Below are 18,502 nucleotides of genomic sequence, written 5' to 3' on the forward strand. Positions count from 1 at the left end.
CCCTCGAAACGTTGAATAAATTTAAAAATTTGATGCCTTGAGTTTTTCTGTCTGAGGATTTTACATGTTGGGTCCGTTAACCATTCGTCTTACTTCTTTTACATCTGTATTTAAGCGATGTTGAGACTCAACTACGTCAAATTGTTTTCGGAATTAACTTGACTTCAATTTCTGATATTCTAAAACTAATATTAATTTGAATTTTGAACTTATATATTACCATATTATTTTTAACCCTAACACTTCACTAATTAAAAAACATCTTACATAAGAAATATTTATTTATAAGTACACGTATCCACATAAATAATAATGATATCACACTATTCAGATTTATTAACAATTAAAAGACTAAACTTTAGTTAATAAGACTTTACATATAACACTATGGTCTCATAGAAAAAGAAAGTTGAAGGTAGATTTTCCCAAAATATCAATATTTTAACTGTATGTTAAAATAAAAATCCTTATTTCAAATAATTAAGCAAAAAATTGCAAATTTAGACAAATTAATTTATTACAAGAAGGGCAAATAAAACTTTCTTTTCAACAGATTTATATTTTTATCGCCAAAAAACAACAGAAAAAGATTTTTCACGATATTTTGACTACCTTAAACTAACTTCGTCCAATCGAACACAGTAAATTTTCCATTACATAAGTTTCTTAACTAAAACTAAACATTACTTTCTATTTATTGATAGTATTCAAATACAATAATTTTAAAAGGACGAAAAAATTGTCTATTTAAGTACATGAAAACAAAGTATCAAAAAAAATTCATAGATACAAGATTTCTACTTTGGTTTACACATTTATTTTTTTTATTATTTTTACAAAAAAAATGGCATTACTTTACTTTATTTAAATGTAATACAAATTCTCAATATGAAACAGTGCATATACTATATTTTCTTATTTAAAAATAGTTCTTTTAAATAAAGTTCAATTGTTCCTAAGTTTTAAGTAGGATCTAATATTAAAAGGTTTAATATACTTAATAAATTTTGAACAAAAAACATTGAGGGAGAAAAAGGTGAGTTAAAATAATTCTAGGGGCCTTCACATTAAGTACCGGGTGAGCACTGATAACCCATACCCCCTCACCCCACCCCTAGTATTTTAAAATTAAAAAACAACCTTATTATCAATATGTTTTAAATATGCTTGGGTGGGGGGGGGGGGTAGTAGGTGCCCAACCAGCACTTTGCATGAAAGAACCAAATTTTATGACTGATAATATCTAGTTTTCAATCTATTTTCCTCTCTTAAACTATTTATTTACAGTGCTTTTTTGTGCATAGTTAAAAACAAAACAAAACTTTAATAGGAAGACCAATCTAATATACAAAAAACGACACCTTTATTAAAAGTATCATTAAAGGCAATAAATTACAATTTCCGAATTATGACAGTTTTTTCTGGAAGCCTAAAATTCGTAATTTTGAAGAAATATTAACATTTAAGAAACAGAAGAAAACCTGGGAAGAAATACCCAACCTAACTTTAATTTTAAAAAAGCAATTTCAATGGCGTAAATATTACAAGTAGAAGAATTTTTTTTTTTTGGGGGGGGGGGCGGGGTTTGGTATCCCTGTCCCTGACAAATGTAGTGTTATGATCCTATTTGAATGCCTCATTTTGTCTCAATGCTTAGAACAATAAAAACAGTATTTCAGCAATTAAGGCCCACTAAGCCAATTAATAAAAATATACAATGCCCTAGAATTAGAATCAGGGTATGACAATGTATGGTAAATTAATTTCCCCCCCCCCCCCCCCCCAATTATATTGTTTGAAATTTCTAATTTTATTTAACACTGCATGAAGTCTGTCAATGTATTTTCTATATTCAATTACAAAATACTTTTTATTTAAAAATTGTATCAATGGAAAAGTCTATGTAATCTTTTCTTAATATGAAATTAAATTTTCTAATCTTATCTGATTTTTTCTTGCAAATAAAACAAGGCGGATTAAATCCAATAATAGCGAAGCTCTATAAAGTGAACAGCAGGGAGATGGAGAGAGAACGAATTTTAAATTAGAGGCAGGACAGAGTAACAGATATGGCCACTCATGAAGTTGCTTTGCTACTAAACATAAATTTACAAATTGAATAAATCTACTCCTTGAAAATAGATATATTAAATATCCTAATATCATTTATTTAACATTTCTAACATAAATAAACAAAAATCAATACATTCTTACCAGAAAAAAATTAGAAAAAACTTTTTTAATATTTTTTCCAAAAAATGAATAAGAAACTTTTTAAAGATTTAAGAGGGAATATAACAAAAAGTACAAGTGTTGATTAATTAGATTTTGAAGTGTTATTGTTGTTTCAACACGGTTTAACGGTATAACAATAAATCCTTAACAGATTAATTCAAAGACAATTTTCGTAGAAAATATAAAAAGATCAAAAAGTAATTTTTTTTTTTCTTTATAATCGTAGTTATAATAAATAGATAAGATCTTTGAGAAATAGAACTATAAGGACAGAGGGATAAAGGTTGCCTCCCTAACTTACCCAATATAATCCCCTGTTTATGTATATAATAGGGTGTCCATTTTTTTATAAATAACTGAGAAGAAAAGCATAGTACAATACTATCCTTTCAATTTTAGCATTTTTGTAAGAAGGGAGAGGACAACGAACAATAAAAAATCTTCGCCAAAAAATGAAAAAAAAGCTTTTGTCTTACATTTCTAAAATAGTTGGGGGGTAATTGGAAAAAAAAATTAAACAACTTTCAAACAACTGCTAAAATCTCTTAAATTTTTAAAAACTTTTATCTGCCCAAGGGGTGATTTTGTTAAACGAAATTAGGGGAATACAGAAATCTATTGTTCATTACCAGAGCTCTTAAGATCCCTACATAGTATTCATCTATGTGTTAAGTAGGTATGATTTTGTTTATAATAATTTTTGTGTGTCAAAAAAGCTGAGACAGCCTACTGTTGGTCAAAGCTAAACTGAAGAGTAAACTCTTATCAGATGTTGGGTGTAATTGGATTAAGTTTTGTAAAATAACAGATCAATCTATCCGCTTCATCCCACAAATAAAGGAATAAGCAATTGGATTTCAAATTTTTGTACATTACTGCAGCATGTTTATCTAATCTTAGTTTAAAAATATGTAGGACTAATGAAATAATAACATTAAAACAGATATTAAGAAAGTAAACTATTAAAGAAGAATTTATATCTTAATAAAGGTTTATGAATGCGTTCAAAATATCTTAAAATCTGATTCAACATTTACTTTGTCTTACCCGCTTCCTAATCCAAAGCAGTTTTAATGACTTATCTAATTAGGATACTATATTTGCCTTTTCCTTTCTCCCTGTCTTAATACACACTATAGCTTCTCTAATACATGGGCATACACAGAAAATATATCAGGGGGGAGGTTAATATTCAATATACAATTGTCCCAATAAAATGACTGCAAATTTAAAAAAATTAAGCTAAGAATTAAAAAAAAACTTGTGAGAAAATTGTATTAGTAGCAAAAATCGAAAATCCCTTATACTCAAACTGTCTAATAAAACCGAACATGAAAAAACAAATAAGTTATTGAAATATGAAAAGTTGTCAAAATGTGTTCGCATTAATTTTTAAATTTTTAACAGAAAATCTTTGAACGAATTCATTGAAAATCGGCTAAATAAAACACTTGAATACGCCTTTGTTTCTTTACAAAGAGAGAAATGACTACAATACTAGAAAAGTAGAGATAGAAAAAATATTATATAAAGTTGTAATATTAAATATTGTATTAATATAAGAAACTTGGTAGGTACTGCATTGGTGTTCAGATTTGTTTATAAAAAACACACAAAAATCATTTTAAAAAGCAATTATTACAATTCTTTCCTCTATACTCGTGAAAATAAGATTGCTGTTTTAAAAAAGTAATTAAAAAAATATTATATTAAATGAATGAACAAAAGAAAAATTAATTTAAAGAGAAAAAATTTACATTTACAACCGCTTTCTATGTAGGTAGATTTTTTATCATGTTTTTAATAAACAAATCCTTTATTTTGGTCATAGTCATGGTTGAGATTTCAAGAACAGCTAGGGATACAGGAATAAGACAATGTAGGTAGGCTTTATTTACCTTCTTCCATTTATAGAAAAACCATTCCAATATAGCTTCGAAACCGATTAATAACCGCTAGATTAGAACCAGTTCTTATGCATACTGAAAAATCATGTATAGCATCGTATTACGGGCAATTTTCACGAATATTATAATAAAAATGACAAAACCGGATTTAATCTTTTAATTTTCTTTATAAAATCCACGGAAAGCTGCCTAAAATAAGACGCGATAAATAACTAACCTGCCATAGTCCTCTCCCAACCCCGAGAACAACCCATATTTTACTTTTAAATTTACATTGAGATTTAAATAGAAAATGTGTAAAATACTACTTCATACAAATACCAAATTTTAAAATTTTAACCTTATTTAAGTACTAAACATGTTACCTATAAAAAATCGTATTTGCAAGATTTATAGAATTAAAACTATTATTTTTCAGAGCTGGATCTTTAAAAGCGTAGCTGTGGCTGTAGTCGTGGTCAGAGTTACAGCCACCAACCTAATAGCGATCTTTAAATCATATTAACCACGCGTAATCGTGGCCTAAAAAAAAAATGCGATCTTTAAATCATATTGACAACGCGTAGTTGTAATCGGAGCGTGGTTAACCACGCTAAAAGTGACCACAGTCTGTTGGTGTGGCTAAAGCGTTGCTAAAGCCACGAAGACAGCTGCTTTTGATAATTTTAACGTAAAACTATTGAAAACGTAAATTATAATTGTTAAATGAATGTATGAATAATTGTACGGGCATGGAATATTTTATTTAAAAACTATCATAAAAATATTTTAATTGTGGTTTTTATAAATAATAAAATAAAAGTAAATTATAAAAGTTAGGATGTAGTTTATTTATATGATGTATAAAATAACGTACGGGCATGGAATGATTTGTTAATATTGAACCGTCACGTATGGGTATTGGGTAATACTAATAAAGTATGTTGCCTGTGTTACATAAAGAGACAGTATTTAGGAAATTAATATGATAAAACTATAAATATACTTAAATTAAATTAAATTCTTTTGGGGATTTATTACTGCAATATCATTGATAAGGTTGGAATATGATTACATTTTTTAAATTTTAGTAATTGAATGTATTTTTTTATTTATATTGAATTTATTGGACTCTCCCTTTGTCTTGTGTGTAGTGGCTGTCTGTCCAGCCGTGCTGGGCAATTGGCCGGGCGTGCAATGTCGTGCTGTGCCGTGCCCCAGCACGATATAGGCCATGCCAGCCGTAGTACCAACTACATTGGCTCAAAACCCTTAATAATATGTAAATATTACAAACATTTAAAATGTGTTATTAAAATAGTAATTTTGTATAAAATATAATTTCATTTCTCTGATGAAAATAATTTATTTTTAGGTGGGCCATAAAAGATTTTAGATATCCATAATTCTAGGATAGCCGGCATTGCACTTCTGTAAAATCATTTAAAAATCCATGTTTTATTAGCAGCACTGTGGCGACGACTACGGCTACAGCTACAACCACAGCTACGCCTACGACAACGACTACAACTACAACTACAGCCATGACTACGGCCACGGCTACAGCCACGCCAACGGCTACACATTTAAAGATCCAGCTCAGATCTCAAATATTTGTAATACTATGATGTCAATTAAGATCTTCAAATTGTATTTGTGTTTTACCTGTTTTATAGTTTTACATAAGATCAAATGAAATACATATATACATAAATATTCAATAACTACTGAAGGCTGAATAATACATATGTTTTGTTTACTCATTTGGACTTTAGCTTACATGTTACAAATTTTATACAGGTGTATGCAAGGACGTCCAAGCTTTAATGAGGGGTTTCAAAGCCTCCCTCTCCAAACTTGAAGGTCTATTGATGTATGTATATTAGAAGAGATTGGTTACTTCATTTCACTCAATTTCCTCACTGTTTTATATTATAAACTGATGGCTAAGAGTTAGTATTAAGCATAGTTCTTTAATTTGTTTGTTTTTATTTAAGAATGCATTTAGTTTGGTTTTGTAACGGAGCTAATCTTAACTCATCTTTACACCAGTCCAGCATCCTAAAATATAATGAATACAACTATGGAAGGAAAAACACGACAAGGAAGTCAACATCCATAATTAGCAAAGCTCAAAAATTATGGATGGACATCCGAAAATGAACTATAGAGCAATGTCATTAAAAAAAATTACCTAAAATAAATCTAGAAACATTTTAAAATTTCACAGGTTATGAAATACATTAGTCTTCGCTCCAGTTAGAAAAAAAGTTAGAATTATCTGGCGATTTTTTTGCTTTGCATATTGCCACAGACCAACAAAAAATAGATAATAATAAAAACAAAGCTGCTACCTGACACATGCCCCTGAACACTGTTCCCTCCTTGTGCATCAGCTGTTTGGGTGGGTCCAGCTCCACGACCCTTCCCTCGGACAGAACCATCACTCTGTCGTAGTCGAGGATGGTGTTCAAACGGTGGGCAATAGTGATGATTGTGCTAAAAAAATATGATTGCAATTTATAGTGAAACATATTTATTTTCAAAAGTTAATTATATAAGTACCCAAAGTTTTTGAAGGACGATCTCTTATTCTTTGACTTTAAACTTTGGGTACTTTCGGTATATCTTGATTTATTGGGTCCCAACTCGAAGTGTCCACCCATAATTTTATCTACAGAAGGTGTAATTTTGAGGATGTACATCCATTTAACGTTCAATGTCTTATCCCTTTAGATCCCTGCTTGCTTTTAGGGTCCATTATCCATTAGGGTTGGTGTTATTTTGGAGAAAATAGCAGAAAAGGTTTCTTCTTGATGTGCAATGTCGCGTAATGATTTCAAGTTCCTTATTAAATATTAATGTTACTAAACTTGATTTTAAAAAGTTTTATTTTTTTAAAACTAAAATTAAAAGTACGCGAATCATTGGGTAAATGTTTTGAGATGTGAATAAGCGTAATTATAAAAGTTTTTAACAAGTACCATTTATTATTTCTAGGTATTTAGGTCAAATACTCTTAATTTTTAACGAACAACACTTCTATTCAGATTGAGTGCTTTCCATTAAAGTGTCTATCGAGCACTAAACCCCCACCATTACTTTTGAAAAACTTGAAAATAAGAGCGGGTAGTTTTTTCTCCTGTGTCGTACCCCAGCGGAGAGATTAACCCCGCGGATTTACCCAGTATCCAATATAACCTAACCTGATTTAAAGTAATTAACAAACGAAACACTAAACAGCCCTTATTTTCAGAGTATTTTAAGATTTATTTAAATCTAAATTTTATAATCCAAAGAAATAGTTGCTTTTAACTAAATCTGATTTGAACTAACATTTTTTGTTATTATTACCTTTTACAAAAAAAGAGAATTTTTTTCATCCTAAATGTAATTAATATTTCATAGCTGCGCTACTTATACACTTTGGTCATAGTTGTATGCAAATATCCTTATACTAAAGTAACAGGATGTTTGTTTGTCTGTGTGTGTATCTGTGTATCTGTACCGAAGGATCTCGCTAACCGCTGAACCGATCGGGTTCTCCTTACCAGGGTAGATTCTCAGAGGTCCTGGGAAGGTTTATAACTATTTTGGGGGAGGGTACCACCACCCTCCCAAGAGAAATCACAATAAAATCGAAAAAAATTAAAATATTCCTGCCGCATAGTGTCGCTAGCATATGAATGTCTCTACGTAGCGTAGTTGCGCTGCGTAGATACATGAATTTATTATTTAACAGCTGATTGACCATAGACAAATTATTTCTCAAATTAGATATTTAAAATAAAAAAAAACATTTAAATGCCACTAGAGGCCTCTAGGGGCGTAGCCGCTAGTTTTAATATAAGGTAGTAAGATCTCGTAAATTTCTAGTTTGATTGGGGTTGTACTTTTCATTATAATATGTGTTTTTATTCTATTCAACTGGCCTCCCCTGAAAGCAACTATAGGCTAGGGGGAAAGTAATACAATCTTCGTTTGCCATTTTCAATAATTATTTTAAATATTACCTAGAACGTCGCATTTAAAAAAGCTTAAAGAAAATAACTTACCATCCTTCAAACTTCTTCCTAATAGTATCCTGAATGAGATCATCTGTTTCTAAATCAATGGCAGCTGTAGCTTCATCAAGCACCAGAATCTTCGTCTTCCTCAGCAGCGCGCGGGCCAGACAGATCAGCTGCCGCTGACCGACCGACAAATTCTCGCCGTTCTCAGATACTTCATGCTGCAGACCAGCGGAGAGTCCAGAAACAAAATCATACAGATGAGAATGTTTTAATGCCTCCCAGACAGCGGAATCCTCATACATGTCAAAGGGATCCAGGTTGTGTCTTAAGCTTCCAGAAAACAGGACTGGATCTTGCGGAATAATTGTCAGGCGAGATCTTAGGCTATGAAGGCCGATTTTAGACACATCTACGCCGTCAATCTTTATTGTACCGGATGCCGGCTCAATTAGACGGAATAAGGCTAGGGTTAGGGAGGATTTTCCGGCTCCAGTCCGGCCGACAATTCCGACACGTTCCCCACCATTGATTGTCACATTAATATCCTTCAAAACTAAATCTAATCCTTCTCTGTATCTTGTGCTGTATTGTTCCAAGGTTATAACACCTTGTTCTGGCCAGCTGGCGGTAGGAGCTGTTTCTTCTTTCACCCATTCATCCTCAATGTCAATTTGACTGTACTCGTCCAAACGTTCGACTGCAACAATATTAGTTTCGACATCACTTGTCATTCTGACCAGCCAGTTCAGGGTTTGTGTAACTTGCAGAGCAAAGCTAACGCTTAAACCAACCAAACCACCGCTCAAACTATCACGGCCTAAAACGGCGAATAGGGCAGCAGCAAAGATAATGCAATTACCGACGGTTTCCAATCTGACGGCCAGCCAGCGATTGCTGACAATTGCAGTGATCGAGGCTTTATTATTCTGGTCCACGCGTTTCATTGATTCCTGGACAAACAGATCCTGCAGGCCATAGGCACGAATCACAGAAGCACCGTTGAGTGACTCACCAAAATGTGAGTAAATTGGCGATTTTGAGACAGATTCCAGACGTTTAAGTTGCCTGGATGTGGCAACATAAACGCGTTGCACTGCATAGTACCCGATCAGGACTATAAATATGAAGAGGATGGCGGGTGGGGTGGTGTACATGATGACCAGGAACACGGCCACAACCTGCATCAAAGTGTTGATAAACCCACGCAGGATAAATGTCATGGTTGTGTCCAGTACGTCCACATCCTTGCTAAATCTGTTAATAATACGGCCCTGGGGAGTTGTGTCAAAGAATGACATAGGCGCGTGCATAATTCTGTTCAACATTTTGGTATGCAAATGCTTTCCACCGGCCAAAGTTGACAAATTCAATATTAAGCTGGCAAAAATTGCACCAAAAGCTTGAGTAAATCCAATTCCACCATAAACACCGAGATAAATATCTTTCAGGGTTCCATTATGAGCTGACAGTTCAGCCATAGTTTCATTTGACGTAAACGGCAGCTCGTTGTCGGCCCAGTAAGACAGCCAGATGCTGCTGGCAGCTGTAAAGAATTGATAAACCGCAAAGAGCATAATGCAGGAGGAGAACAGTGCATAGCCCATGTTTTGGAAATAAATGAGGTAGATTCTCCATGACACACGTCCTGTCTCCGTCTTCTCGTCCTTATACTGTTGTTGTCCGGGTGGCTTTCCATTCTTAGCCGGGCCGTTGGGGCTTTTGGCATCGCCACTGGGTTTAGCCGAATCCTCCTTGCTACCTGGCATGGGTTTCAACGGGCTTACAGATTTGGTTGGACTGCTGGATTTTGAGGATTCCAGAACAACGCTCAGGTTACTTTGATCAGATCCGCGACGCGTGTTCGGATCCCGGCTTTCAGAAGTAGTCTTGACACGGGACAACTGGCGTACAAACTCTTCTGTGCCAAGTTTTGCCTGCAGTTCTTGTTGGATTTCAGCAACCTCTTCAACATTGGCACTTTCACCCGCCTCAGCCAGATATTGTACCAAAAATTCGGCAAAAGCTCCTTTCTGTGCCAACAGTTCTTGATATGTTCCGCATTCGCTGATAACGCCATCTTTAAAAACAATAATTTGATCAACTTTTGGCAGAAACGTAACGCCATGAGTAACAAGGATACGTGTTTTAGCCGCAAGAGAACCGTCGGGGCCAATAACATTGTCAAAAATATGTTTTCCAACATGAGAATCGACAGCTGATAGTGGATCATCCAGGAAGTATAAATCCGCGTCAGCATAAACAGCTCTGGCAATTGAAACACGCTGTTTTTGTCCACCCGACAGATTTATGCCCTTTTCACCGATTTCTGTTTTGTCACCGGCTGGCAGGATGTCAAGGTCTGATACTAAGGCACAGTCGGATAATACTTTGTTGTACTTGTCATCATTCTCCGGAGAACTGAAGATGATATTGCTTTTCAGGGTCGCATTTTGAATCCAGGCTTGCTGGGAAACATAGGCAACTTTGCCTTTAACCTCAACGGTGCCAGTAATCTTTTCCATTTCACCCAGCAGAGCGGAGAGGAAGCTGGATTTACCACTTCCCACAGTTCCTACAACAGCACACAGGCTTCCCTTCTTAATGTTGACATTAATGTTGTCCAGTTTGAATTTTTCCTTCTCTTTGGTTGGTTCTCCATTGGTGGCGGCGCCATTGATCATTTTGGTTGTTTCATCGGTGTTGTTTTCTTCTTTGTGGTTCTCATCAGATGCACCTTTAACGGAAGACAATATAGGACTTTGACTTACTTAATATTTCTAAATACGTTCCTAAAATATAAACCAGCCTAAAAGAAACGGTTTAAAAAAATAAAACGATACAACATTGCTAAAAAAGGAAACTCGAACAAGTGCAAAAGATTAGAATACCTAAAAGAAAAAATTCCAGGCTAATTTTGTCTGTTAATTATCATTAGATCAACTTAATTGTGCAAAGTCCTCTTTGAATAAAAAAAAATAGTCAAAATCCTATAAAGTTCCTTTAGCATCGCCGTTTTCAATTATCTTTTTCTCGTCATCTTTCTCCTTTCCTTTGCCCTTCTTCTCCTTCTTTTTCTTGGGAGGAGCATCTATTTCAAATGTAGAATCGTCCCATTTAAAGCATCCATCGTTGACAACAACAGAGTATTCATTAGCATTAGTGGCGGCGCTGCTGCTTGACTTCTCGTCCTTGTTCATTATTTGGATTAAAATCTTTTTTTAACCTATGCTTCATACCACACGCTTGGTTTTTTATTAAATGAATAAGTTAGGGTACAATGTTTGGAACTTTCGATATAAGTAAATGATAATAAAAAACCCATAGAATGCGATAATAACTTCAGAAAAATCAAAGAAAATAGTTTTAATACTTAATTAACGTTTTTAAGTTTTTCTTCAAAAAGTTTAGATAAGATGCCTTTAAAAGTCGTCTATGATTTTGTCAGGGATAAAAATGTAACTTTAAAATAAGAATTACAACATATTTTTTCAATTAGTACAAAGTAAAATTTTGAACATTTTATTGATCGGTATATTTTTTAAAATGTGAAGTAGAAACCTGAATATTTTATCATGAAAATTGTGTTATGATTTGATTGTCTGCTAGATTACAAGAAAAAAGATACTGACAGTACTTGTTGGTTCTTTAAAAATAATTAGGTAGATTACTTTCAGAACCCCTCTTTTTGCAACGTTATTTCAATAGAACAGAGCCGTAGTCTTAGTGTACTCAATATCTAGACAGCCAACCATTGTTTTAGAATTGTTCAATTTTTTTAACTTCTGATAAAAACAGAATTAATGGTATTTTTGTAAATATTATACCTCCAAGAAATGGCTATACTTCCCAATCATATGTTGTGTGATATTTAAGAGGAATTATTTTGATATAATGTCATTAAAATATTCGTTAAAAAAAGTGCTATTCTAGCTTATACTTTACATTTTAATGTGTATGATAATTCAAATAAAAGATAATGAAGATTTATATTATATTTAATTGTTATAATTATAAAGAAAAACCTGAAAACAGTAAAAAACTGACTTTATTTTATTGACGTAGGGAAAATTTTGTCAAATATTTGAATAAAAAAACAATATGAAACAAAATAAATTATTTTTAATATAGTCACAAAAAGGCTTAATGAGTTTAGGAAATATTTCATTCACTAATCATGTCATTTAAACTCTATTACAAAGAATACAGTGTAAAAAGATGTTCTCGTTTTAATTTTAAGTAATTTGAAATGCATTTTAATACCTTTTAATGATTTATTTTTTGAAACATCTTTTTATAAAATGTTATTGATTTTTTAAGTTATATGTTAAAATGTTTTTAAATTTTGTTAACATTTTGTTTTAAATGTAGAAAATTGGTAGGGTAAAGCGGGGCGAACTCGGTCTTTTTTTCGGTTTTTTGAACCTGCAAATCGTAAAAATTATTTTTTTTAAATGGGACCAAGACCAGTAGAAAGATCTCGGAAAAGTCGATCAGGTCCTAAAAGGACGTAAACCTAGGACTTTGGGAAGTTTGTCAAAATTGATCTCTAAAACGGCACCGACTTCGCCCCGCCTTGAGGCGAAGTCGGTAGGGCATTTTCAAGCTTCGAAAAATCGATGACGTATTGATTTTATTACAGCATGCCCAAAAGGTAAAAGTTGCTAAATGTAATAAAGAGTATGCACAAAAAATTTTATTAAGATAGGTCAATTTTTTCTACCAAAAAAAATAATTTTTCCGAAGTACGCGAAATTTGACTTTTTTTTCGAAATTTTTTTTGATAAAAAACATAAAAATAGTACTAGAAAAAATAACTTTTTATTACTTTTAAGGCCTGATCCTTAAAATTCAGGCAATTTTGAATAGATTTGGCCAAAAAAAATTAGTTCTATTAGCAAAATTTCCTAAAAAAATCAAGTTGAAAAAAAGATAAAAGTTTGGCAAAATCTGTGGTCGATTTTCCAGCTTCAAAAAACCTATGACATATTGATTTAATTACAGCATGCCCTAAAGGTTAAAGTTGCTAAATGTAATAAAGAGCATTCACAAAAAAAATTATGAAGATCGGACAATTTTTTCTACAAATTTTTTTTTTTTTTCTAAGTACGAGAAATTTGACTTTTTTTCTCGAAAATTTCACTTTTTTATATATAATTGAAAAAGTTAGTATAAAAAGTGAAAAAACCGAATTCGCCCCGCTTCACTTTTAGTCGATTTAAGAAAAAACTATACAAGCTTTTTTAAAAGTTTTAAACGGAAATGGATAGCCTATTAGATTCTTAATAAGTCCCCTGAAGACGTCCAAGCTCTAGCTCTTACCAGTTTTTGTCCAACTTACCGTTTTTCCGACCGAAGCAAAAAAATCGAAAAAAAAATTTTTTGTCGTCCGACTTTAAGACCCAATAAGTACCCTAAAAATTCATCTCACAAAAATTTCATTTTATACTTTTTTGTAGGCAATTTAATAAGGAACAAATTTGATATCATGTTTTTTTCTGTCAGTCGATTAGAACATGGAGAAAAATGTCATTTAATGAAGGTGGTCAAAAAAATACCGACTTCACCTCAAAACCGAGATCGCCCCGCTTTACCCTAATTCTAAACATTCAAAAAATGATTTTATTAAATTTTCATCACTTAAATTGCATGTTTGATGAAATTTTCAACTGATAATTCAAGAAAAATCGTTTAAGTTTTATTATATTTTACTTTGAAATGTTAAAAAAATATAATTATTGTCAAAAATGTGGAAGTTATACTTTCCTCAAAAAAAGACCTAAAACATGTAAATTAACACGTGTAATGAGATTTTTTTTCTTTCAGGTTTAATTTTAAGTAATTATTGATATTTTTTGTAAAAAGGATTTTATATAAAAAGTTTTAAAACTCGAGTTATGTAGTGGTTCTAAAAAAGGTTGCGAATTTATGCAATTTTCTTGCAAAAAAAATTGTCTAGGATTTTAAAAATAGCAAAGGGTGTTATTAGACGTACTTACAGATACAATTGCAAAGTCATTTGGGCCAAACACTAAAATAAAGTTTTGACATCTGAGGGTCCAACCGTGACCAATAAGGTACCTACATATTCATAAAATTTTTTTTTTGTTGGTTTACAGACAAATAATTTAAGTTACTCCATAATTCCCAGGGACAAGAACCAGGATACTGACAAACAATTCTTAATGAACAACCCACTTCCTTCTTGCCACCCTCCCTTCTTGCCCACTTCCCTTTAGTTACAGAACAAAATAAGTTTACGCAAACATTAAAATATCCGAATTTTTAGCAATTTCAAATTGAATTAATTTGCTGAATTACAGATTGAACCAGTGCTAATTTGATAATTTTTTGGGCCAACGAATGAGAAACGTGTCGAATTAATTTTGGAATCTGCTATCTGAATACTCTTATCTAATAAAATTACATCATGCATTTTGTCTAAAAAATAATCATGGAATGCAAATATGCCTTTGTAACACTGTCAGGATCCAGCTCATAGTTCCTCATAAACTTGTTGATTCTCTTAAAACTCACACTTGCCTGAATAAATAACATATTAACGTACCAATGCATGATGGATAAAGAAAAAAACATGTTTGAAAAAAAGGAATAAGTCGCTTTTGAATTATGTGTTTCTAAAATTTTTTAAAAAGTATTTCCCCAAATAAGCATGATTTCCGTTAATAAACCACACCGCGCGTCGTACAAGTTACATTTAAAATGCTAAATCCAGTAAGTGTCAGTTGTATTTAAAGGAACAGGTGCAACTCAGTTCCATGCCCCCAGTTTTGACTTACAGAAAAGAGTTGTGCAATCAAAGGGTTTGTTATCTGTTGGTTATTTTCCCTGGGTGATGGCAACGTTTTAATAGAATAAATGAAGCACTTAGATCCTTTGACGATCATTTTTGGTCAAAAAAAATGACCTCACTAAGCTTTTTTTTCTGGGTTATTAATAATTCAATTCATACCTGAATAGCAGAAGTGATCATCATTGGCAACATGGACAGAGGGAAGCGGAGGATGTTGAACAAGGCCAGCGAGGTGAAGGCCTTCTGGGAGTCAAGCACGTTCTCATCTAATTGGCGGAAGATTTGTTTGCCTTGTTACCATTTTTTTAAAGAAGGTTACAAATATTCAGTTAGAAACCATTTAAAAGAAATTTCGTGGAATATTTCGCATGAAGAAATACTTTTTCCTTAAATAACAGCAGGTTCACTAAATACTATACTATTTCAAAGTTCATAAATACATTTTAGATTAATGCCAGGAATAAGGTATAGCCAACAAGCGAAATTAATCAAAAATAATATTTGGTGGGCAGATGAAAAAAGGTAGTCTTAACTACCAAACATTGCCCTCTAAAATCACAAAAAAATCAGCTGTAATTACCAAATATTATTTTCAAATGATAACAGTTGTTGGTTAAAGTCGGAGTCGGATTAATACTGATATTTTTTTTAAATAGGTAAAGAGCATTGAATATTAAGCTAGCATAAAAATATCATGGTTTTTAAATAATCTGGAATTGAAAAGTGTTAATAAACAAGGAAACAACTCCTCCCTGAAGAGAGAACAAATGTTGCAAAGCTGACCAGGGAGACAACGAATGGAGCGCAGGACCAGACAAAGGCTGTTCCAGAGTTCATGTACGCCATCTTCAACATTGTGTTGATCTCTCCATTTCTAATGTCAGGTTTGCAGGGTTGTTTAATATGTAACTCTAACTTTTTAGTTTTGTTTTTGATAGGGTAATATTTGAAAAAGTAATTTCCGGAATTCAACAATGATCATTATTAATACAAAATGCATTGTTAGCTAACTGCATGTTATCTAGGTAATTTAATTGTTACAAGTAAAAAACAAAACATAACAAAACAAAATATGCATGGATAGGTTGTATCTCATTTAATAAGTTACCCTGTTTAAAAATACAAGTCTTACTCTTATGTACCTACATATAGGAATAAAATGTTTATTTGGAATTTCACTCACTAAAAGCTCCCAAACCCTTCGTAAAAACCAACTATGTTAAACCTTGAATAACGTACCTAACCTATTTAATGATTAATATTTTGCAAAATGGGGTAATCCACAATGGATTCAGTTCCTCTCGTAAGGGAGCACGGGATATTTTAGATCTATTATCTACTTATGTTAGACAACCCTGCCTGATGGTTTCAATTTCATTCATGAAGCTCTGCTCCCAAGCATACAGCTTCAATATCTTCATTCCCTGCAGCAGTTCATTCATCTTCTTCACTCTGTTGTTGCAATAGTTATAATATATTATGCAATTTGTTAGTGATGTATATTCTGAAAAATGGAATCCCCTGCTAAAAATAGGGGGGGAAATGAAAAAAAATGAAAGGGAAGGAAAAAAATGAAAAAATAAAGAGCTCTGCAATATTTTTTTTTCATTTTTCCTCTCCTTGGGGAAATAAACTCGAAAAATATATGAGAGGGATAAAAAAATGATAATATAATAAAGAGTATTAAAATTATTTTTCCATTAAAAACTAGGAGGGGGGGGGGGGGGGGGGTGGAATAAATTAAATATAAGGCAGCCGGAGAAAAAAATCAATCTTGTGCAGAATATACAACTGAAGGCGAAAACGACAAAACAAATCTAGAATATTTCCTTACGTGGTAATTCAAGTTAAATAAAATTCAAATAGGACAATCAAGTTCATAAGTAGCATAACAACAAGATAACATAACAGAATGACGATATGTCAATAAGGGGTAACTTATTGACTCGTTCTGTTATGCGCAAGCTTCAAAACTACATGTATGTTGAATAATGTAACTCGATTGTTAAAAGCAGGAGTGTCCACAACTTTCTTACAATAATTTTAATTTATTTAAAGAGTAATTTTGTTTATCATAATTTATATTTCGCCCATTGTCTCTACCTTTAAGATCCCCTAATTCAAGTAAAATAGTTAATGCAAGTAATCAAGTAAATGGATTATCTCTGCTGTAAGCGTCTTTATGGGCAAGTCAATTTGTATATTAATTTTAAAAGCTGCTAATTTCTAAACCATCTTATAAAGATAAACCATTGGACGATTGATTATACGGACACAGTCTAGTATAGAAGTATTTTAAAATATTTGTATTAGTTCAATATCATATTATTATAATTTGCCTGATGTCTTTTTGTTTCATCATTTTAATGTGAAGTTTTCTTGTGATACCAGCAATTACGCCATTCACTGGGATGAGGATAATCATGACCAGTAGACCGGCGAATACGCTCGCACCCAGAATCTATAAAACAGTCTTTTTGATTAGTAAAACTTTTTAGAGATACCATTTATTCAACTTGAACAATATTTTTTTGAAGTAAACTTTTCATCCCTTAGCAATGGCTACTTGTCTTTCATAGGAGTAAATTGCATAGAGAGATCAACATAGTTTATTTAATTAGGCAGATAAAGGACTAATAGGATGATTCTTGAGACAAAAAGGTTTGTCTTTTTCTTATGAGACCCTAAGATTTGTTTAGCTTTAAGGATGTTATCATTTATGTATAAAATTGTTTACAAAAAATATCCATTAGCACAAACGTTTATATAAACAAAAACATTCTAATATGTAATAAAATTTCTTTGGCACATTCAGACAAAGTACTTGGTTGAGCACTTAACCCCCCCCCCCCCTCTTTCCCTTACTTTGATAGGTATAAATTAAAAATAAGATAGGATGGTAATTTTTGGTTTATTTATTTTTTTTAGGTGAGATTAGGTTAGGTTAAATTTAGTTCTGGGTAGCCTAGCAGGGTTAGGGCACAGAGATATAGTCCCCGTAGGTTTTAGGCATAAGGAAAAACTACCCCCCCTCACCCATTATTTTTTTCTTCTCGAAAACAAGAGGAAGGGGGGGCTCAATGTGCAGTTTTTACGAAATTACTCATATCTTTGATAAAAGTTTAATTCAAATTGTTTCAATTTCCAAGGAAAAACTAATTTTACTTTTCTTAATCTAAATCCTTCCAAATAAAACTGAAAGAATACAAAACTAAAACTTATTAAAATTACGTAAAGAAATTTGGGTTCAATGTATTTATCTTTTTATATTTTAGAAAGAGAAGCTTTTACACAGCATCAAATGATAGAACTTTCTTGTTATTTTTAAAATACCTATTCTACTTCGAAAACCCTTTATACGGTTTAGAAAGCATAGCAACTCTATAGTTGTTGGACTAGTCCCCAAAGTTTAATAATAACGTTTTCTTATTCGATGGCTTAACAACTTGGGGGACTTTTATTGAATTCTGGTCGGTTGGTTTATTTAGTTGAGTATCCAGGTGGAGTAATTTTGTGTTTCATCATTGGAATATGGGAGTGAACATCAATTTACAAAA

General features: G+C 32.3%; 1 protein-coding gene across 1 annotated transcript in view; it reads right to left on the bottom strand.

The window, feature by feature from the left end:
- Positions 1-571: 571 nt before the first annotated feature.
- Positions 572-18,502, bottom strand: part of LOC145326708 (multidrug resistance-associated protein 1-like) — a 35,093-nt gene continuing 17,162 nt past the window's right edge. The window contains exons 12-20 of the mRNA XM_080170080.1: positions 17,285-17,406; positions 16,305-16,397; positions 15,698-15,819; positions 15,105-15,211; positions 14,603-14,674; positions 11,132-11,322; positions 8,177-10,867; positions 6,476-6,620; positions 572-6,182 (exon numbers count right to left, since the gene is read on the bottom strand). Of these exons, the coding sequence (XP_080026206.1) occupies positions 6,165-6,182; positions 6,476-6,620; positions 8,177-10,867; positions 11,132-11,322; positions 14,603-14,674; positions 15,105-15,211; positions 15,698-15,819; positions 16,305-16,397; positions 17,285-17,406 (3,561 nt within the window). The 3' untranslated portion in view covers positions 572-6,164. The remainder of the gene's footprint in view (positions 6,183-6,475; positions 6,621-8,176; positions 10,868-11,131; positions 11,323-14,602; positions 14,675-15,104; positions 15,212-15,697; positions 15,820-16,304; positions 16,398-17,284; positions 17,407-18,502) is intronic.

The sequence above is a fragment of the Acartia tonsa genome, chromosome 1, assembly GCF_053477335.1.
Source record: "Acartia tonsa isolate MP-2025a chromosome 1, ASM5347733v1, whole genome shotgun sequence".
Taxonomy (NCBI): Eukaryota; Metazoa; Arthropoda; class Copepoda; order Calanoida; family Acartiidae; genus Acartia; species Acartia tonsa.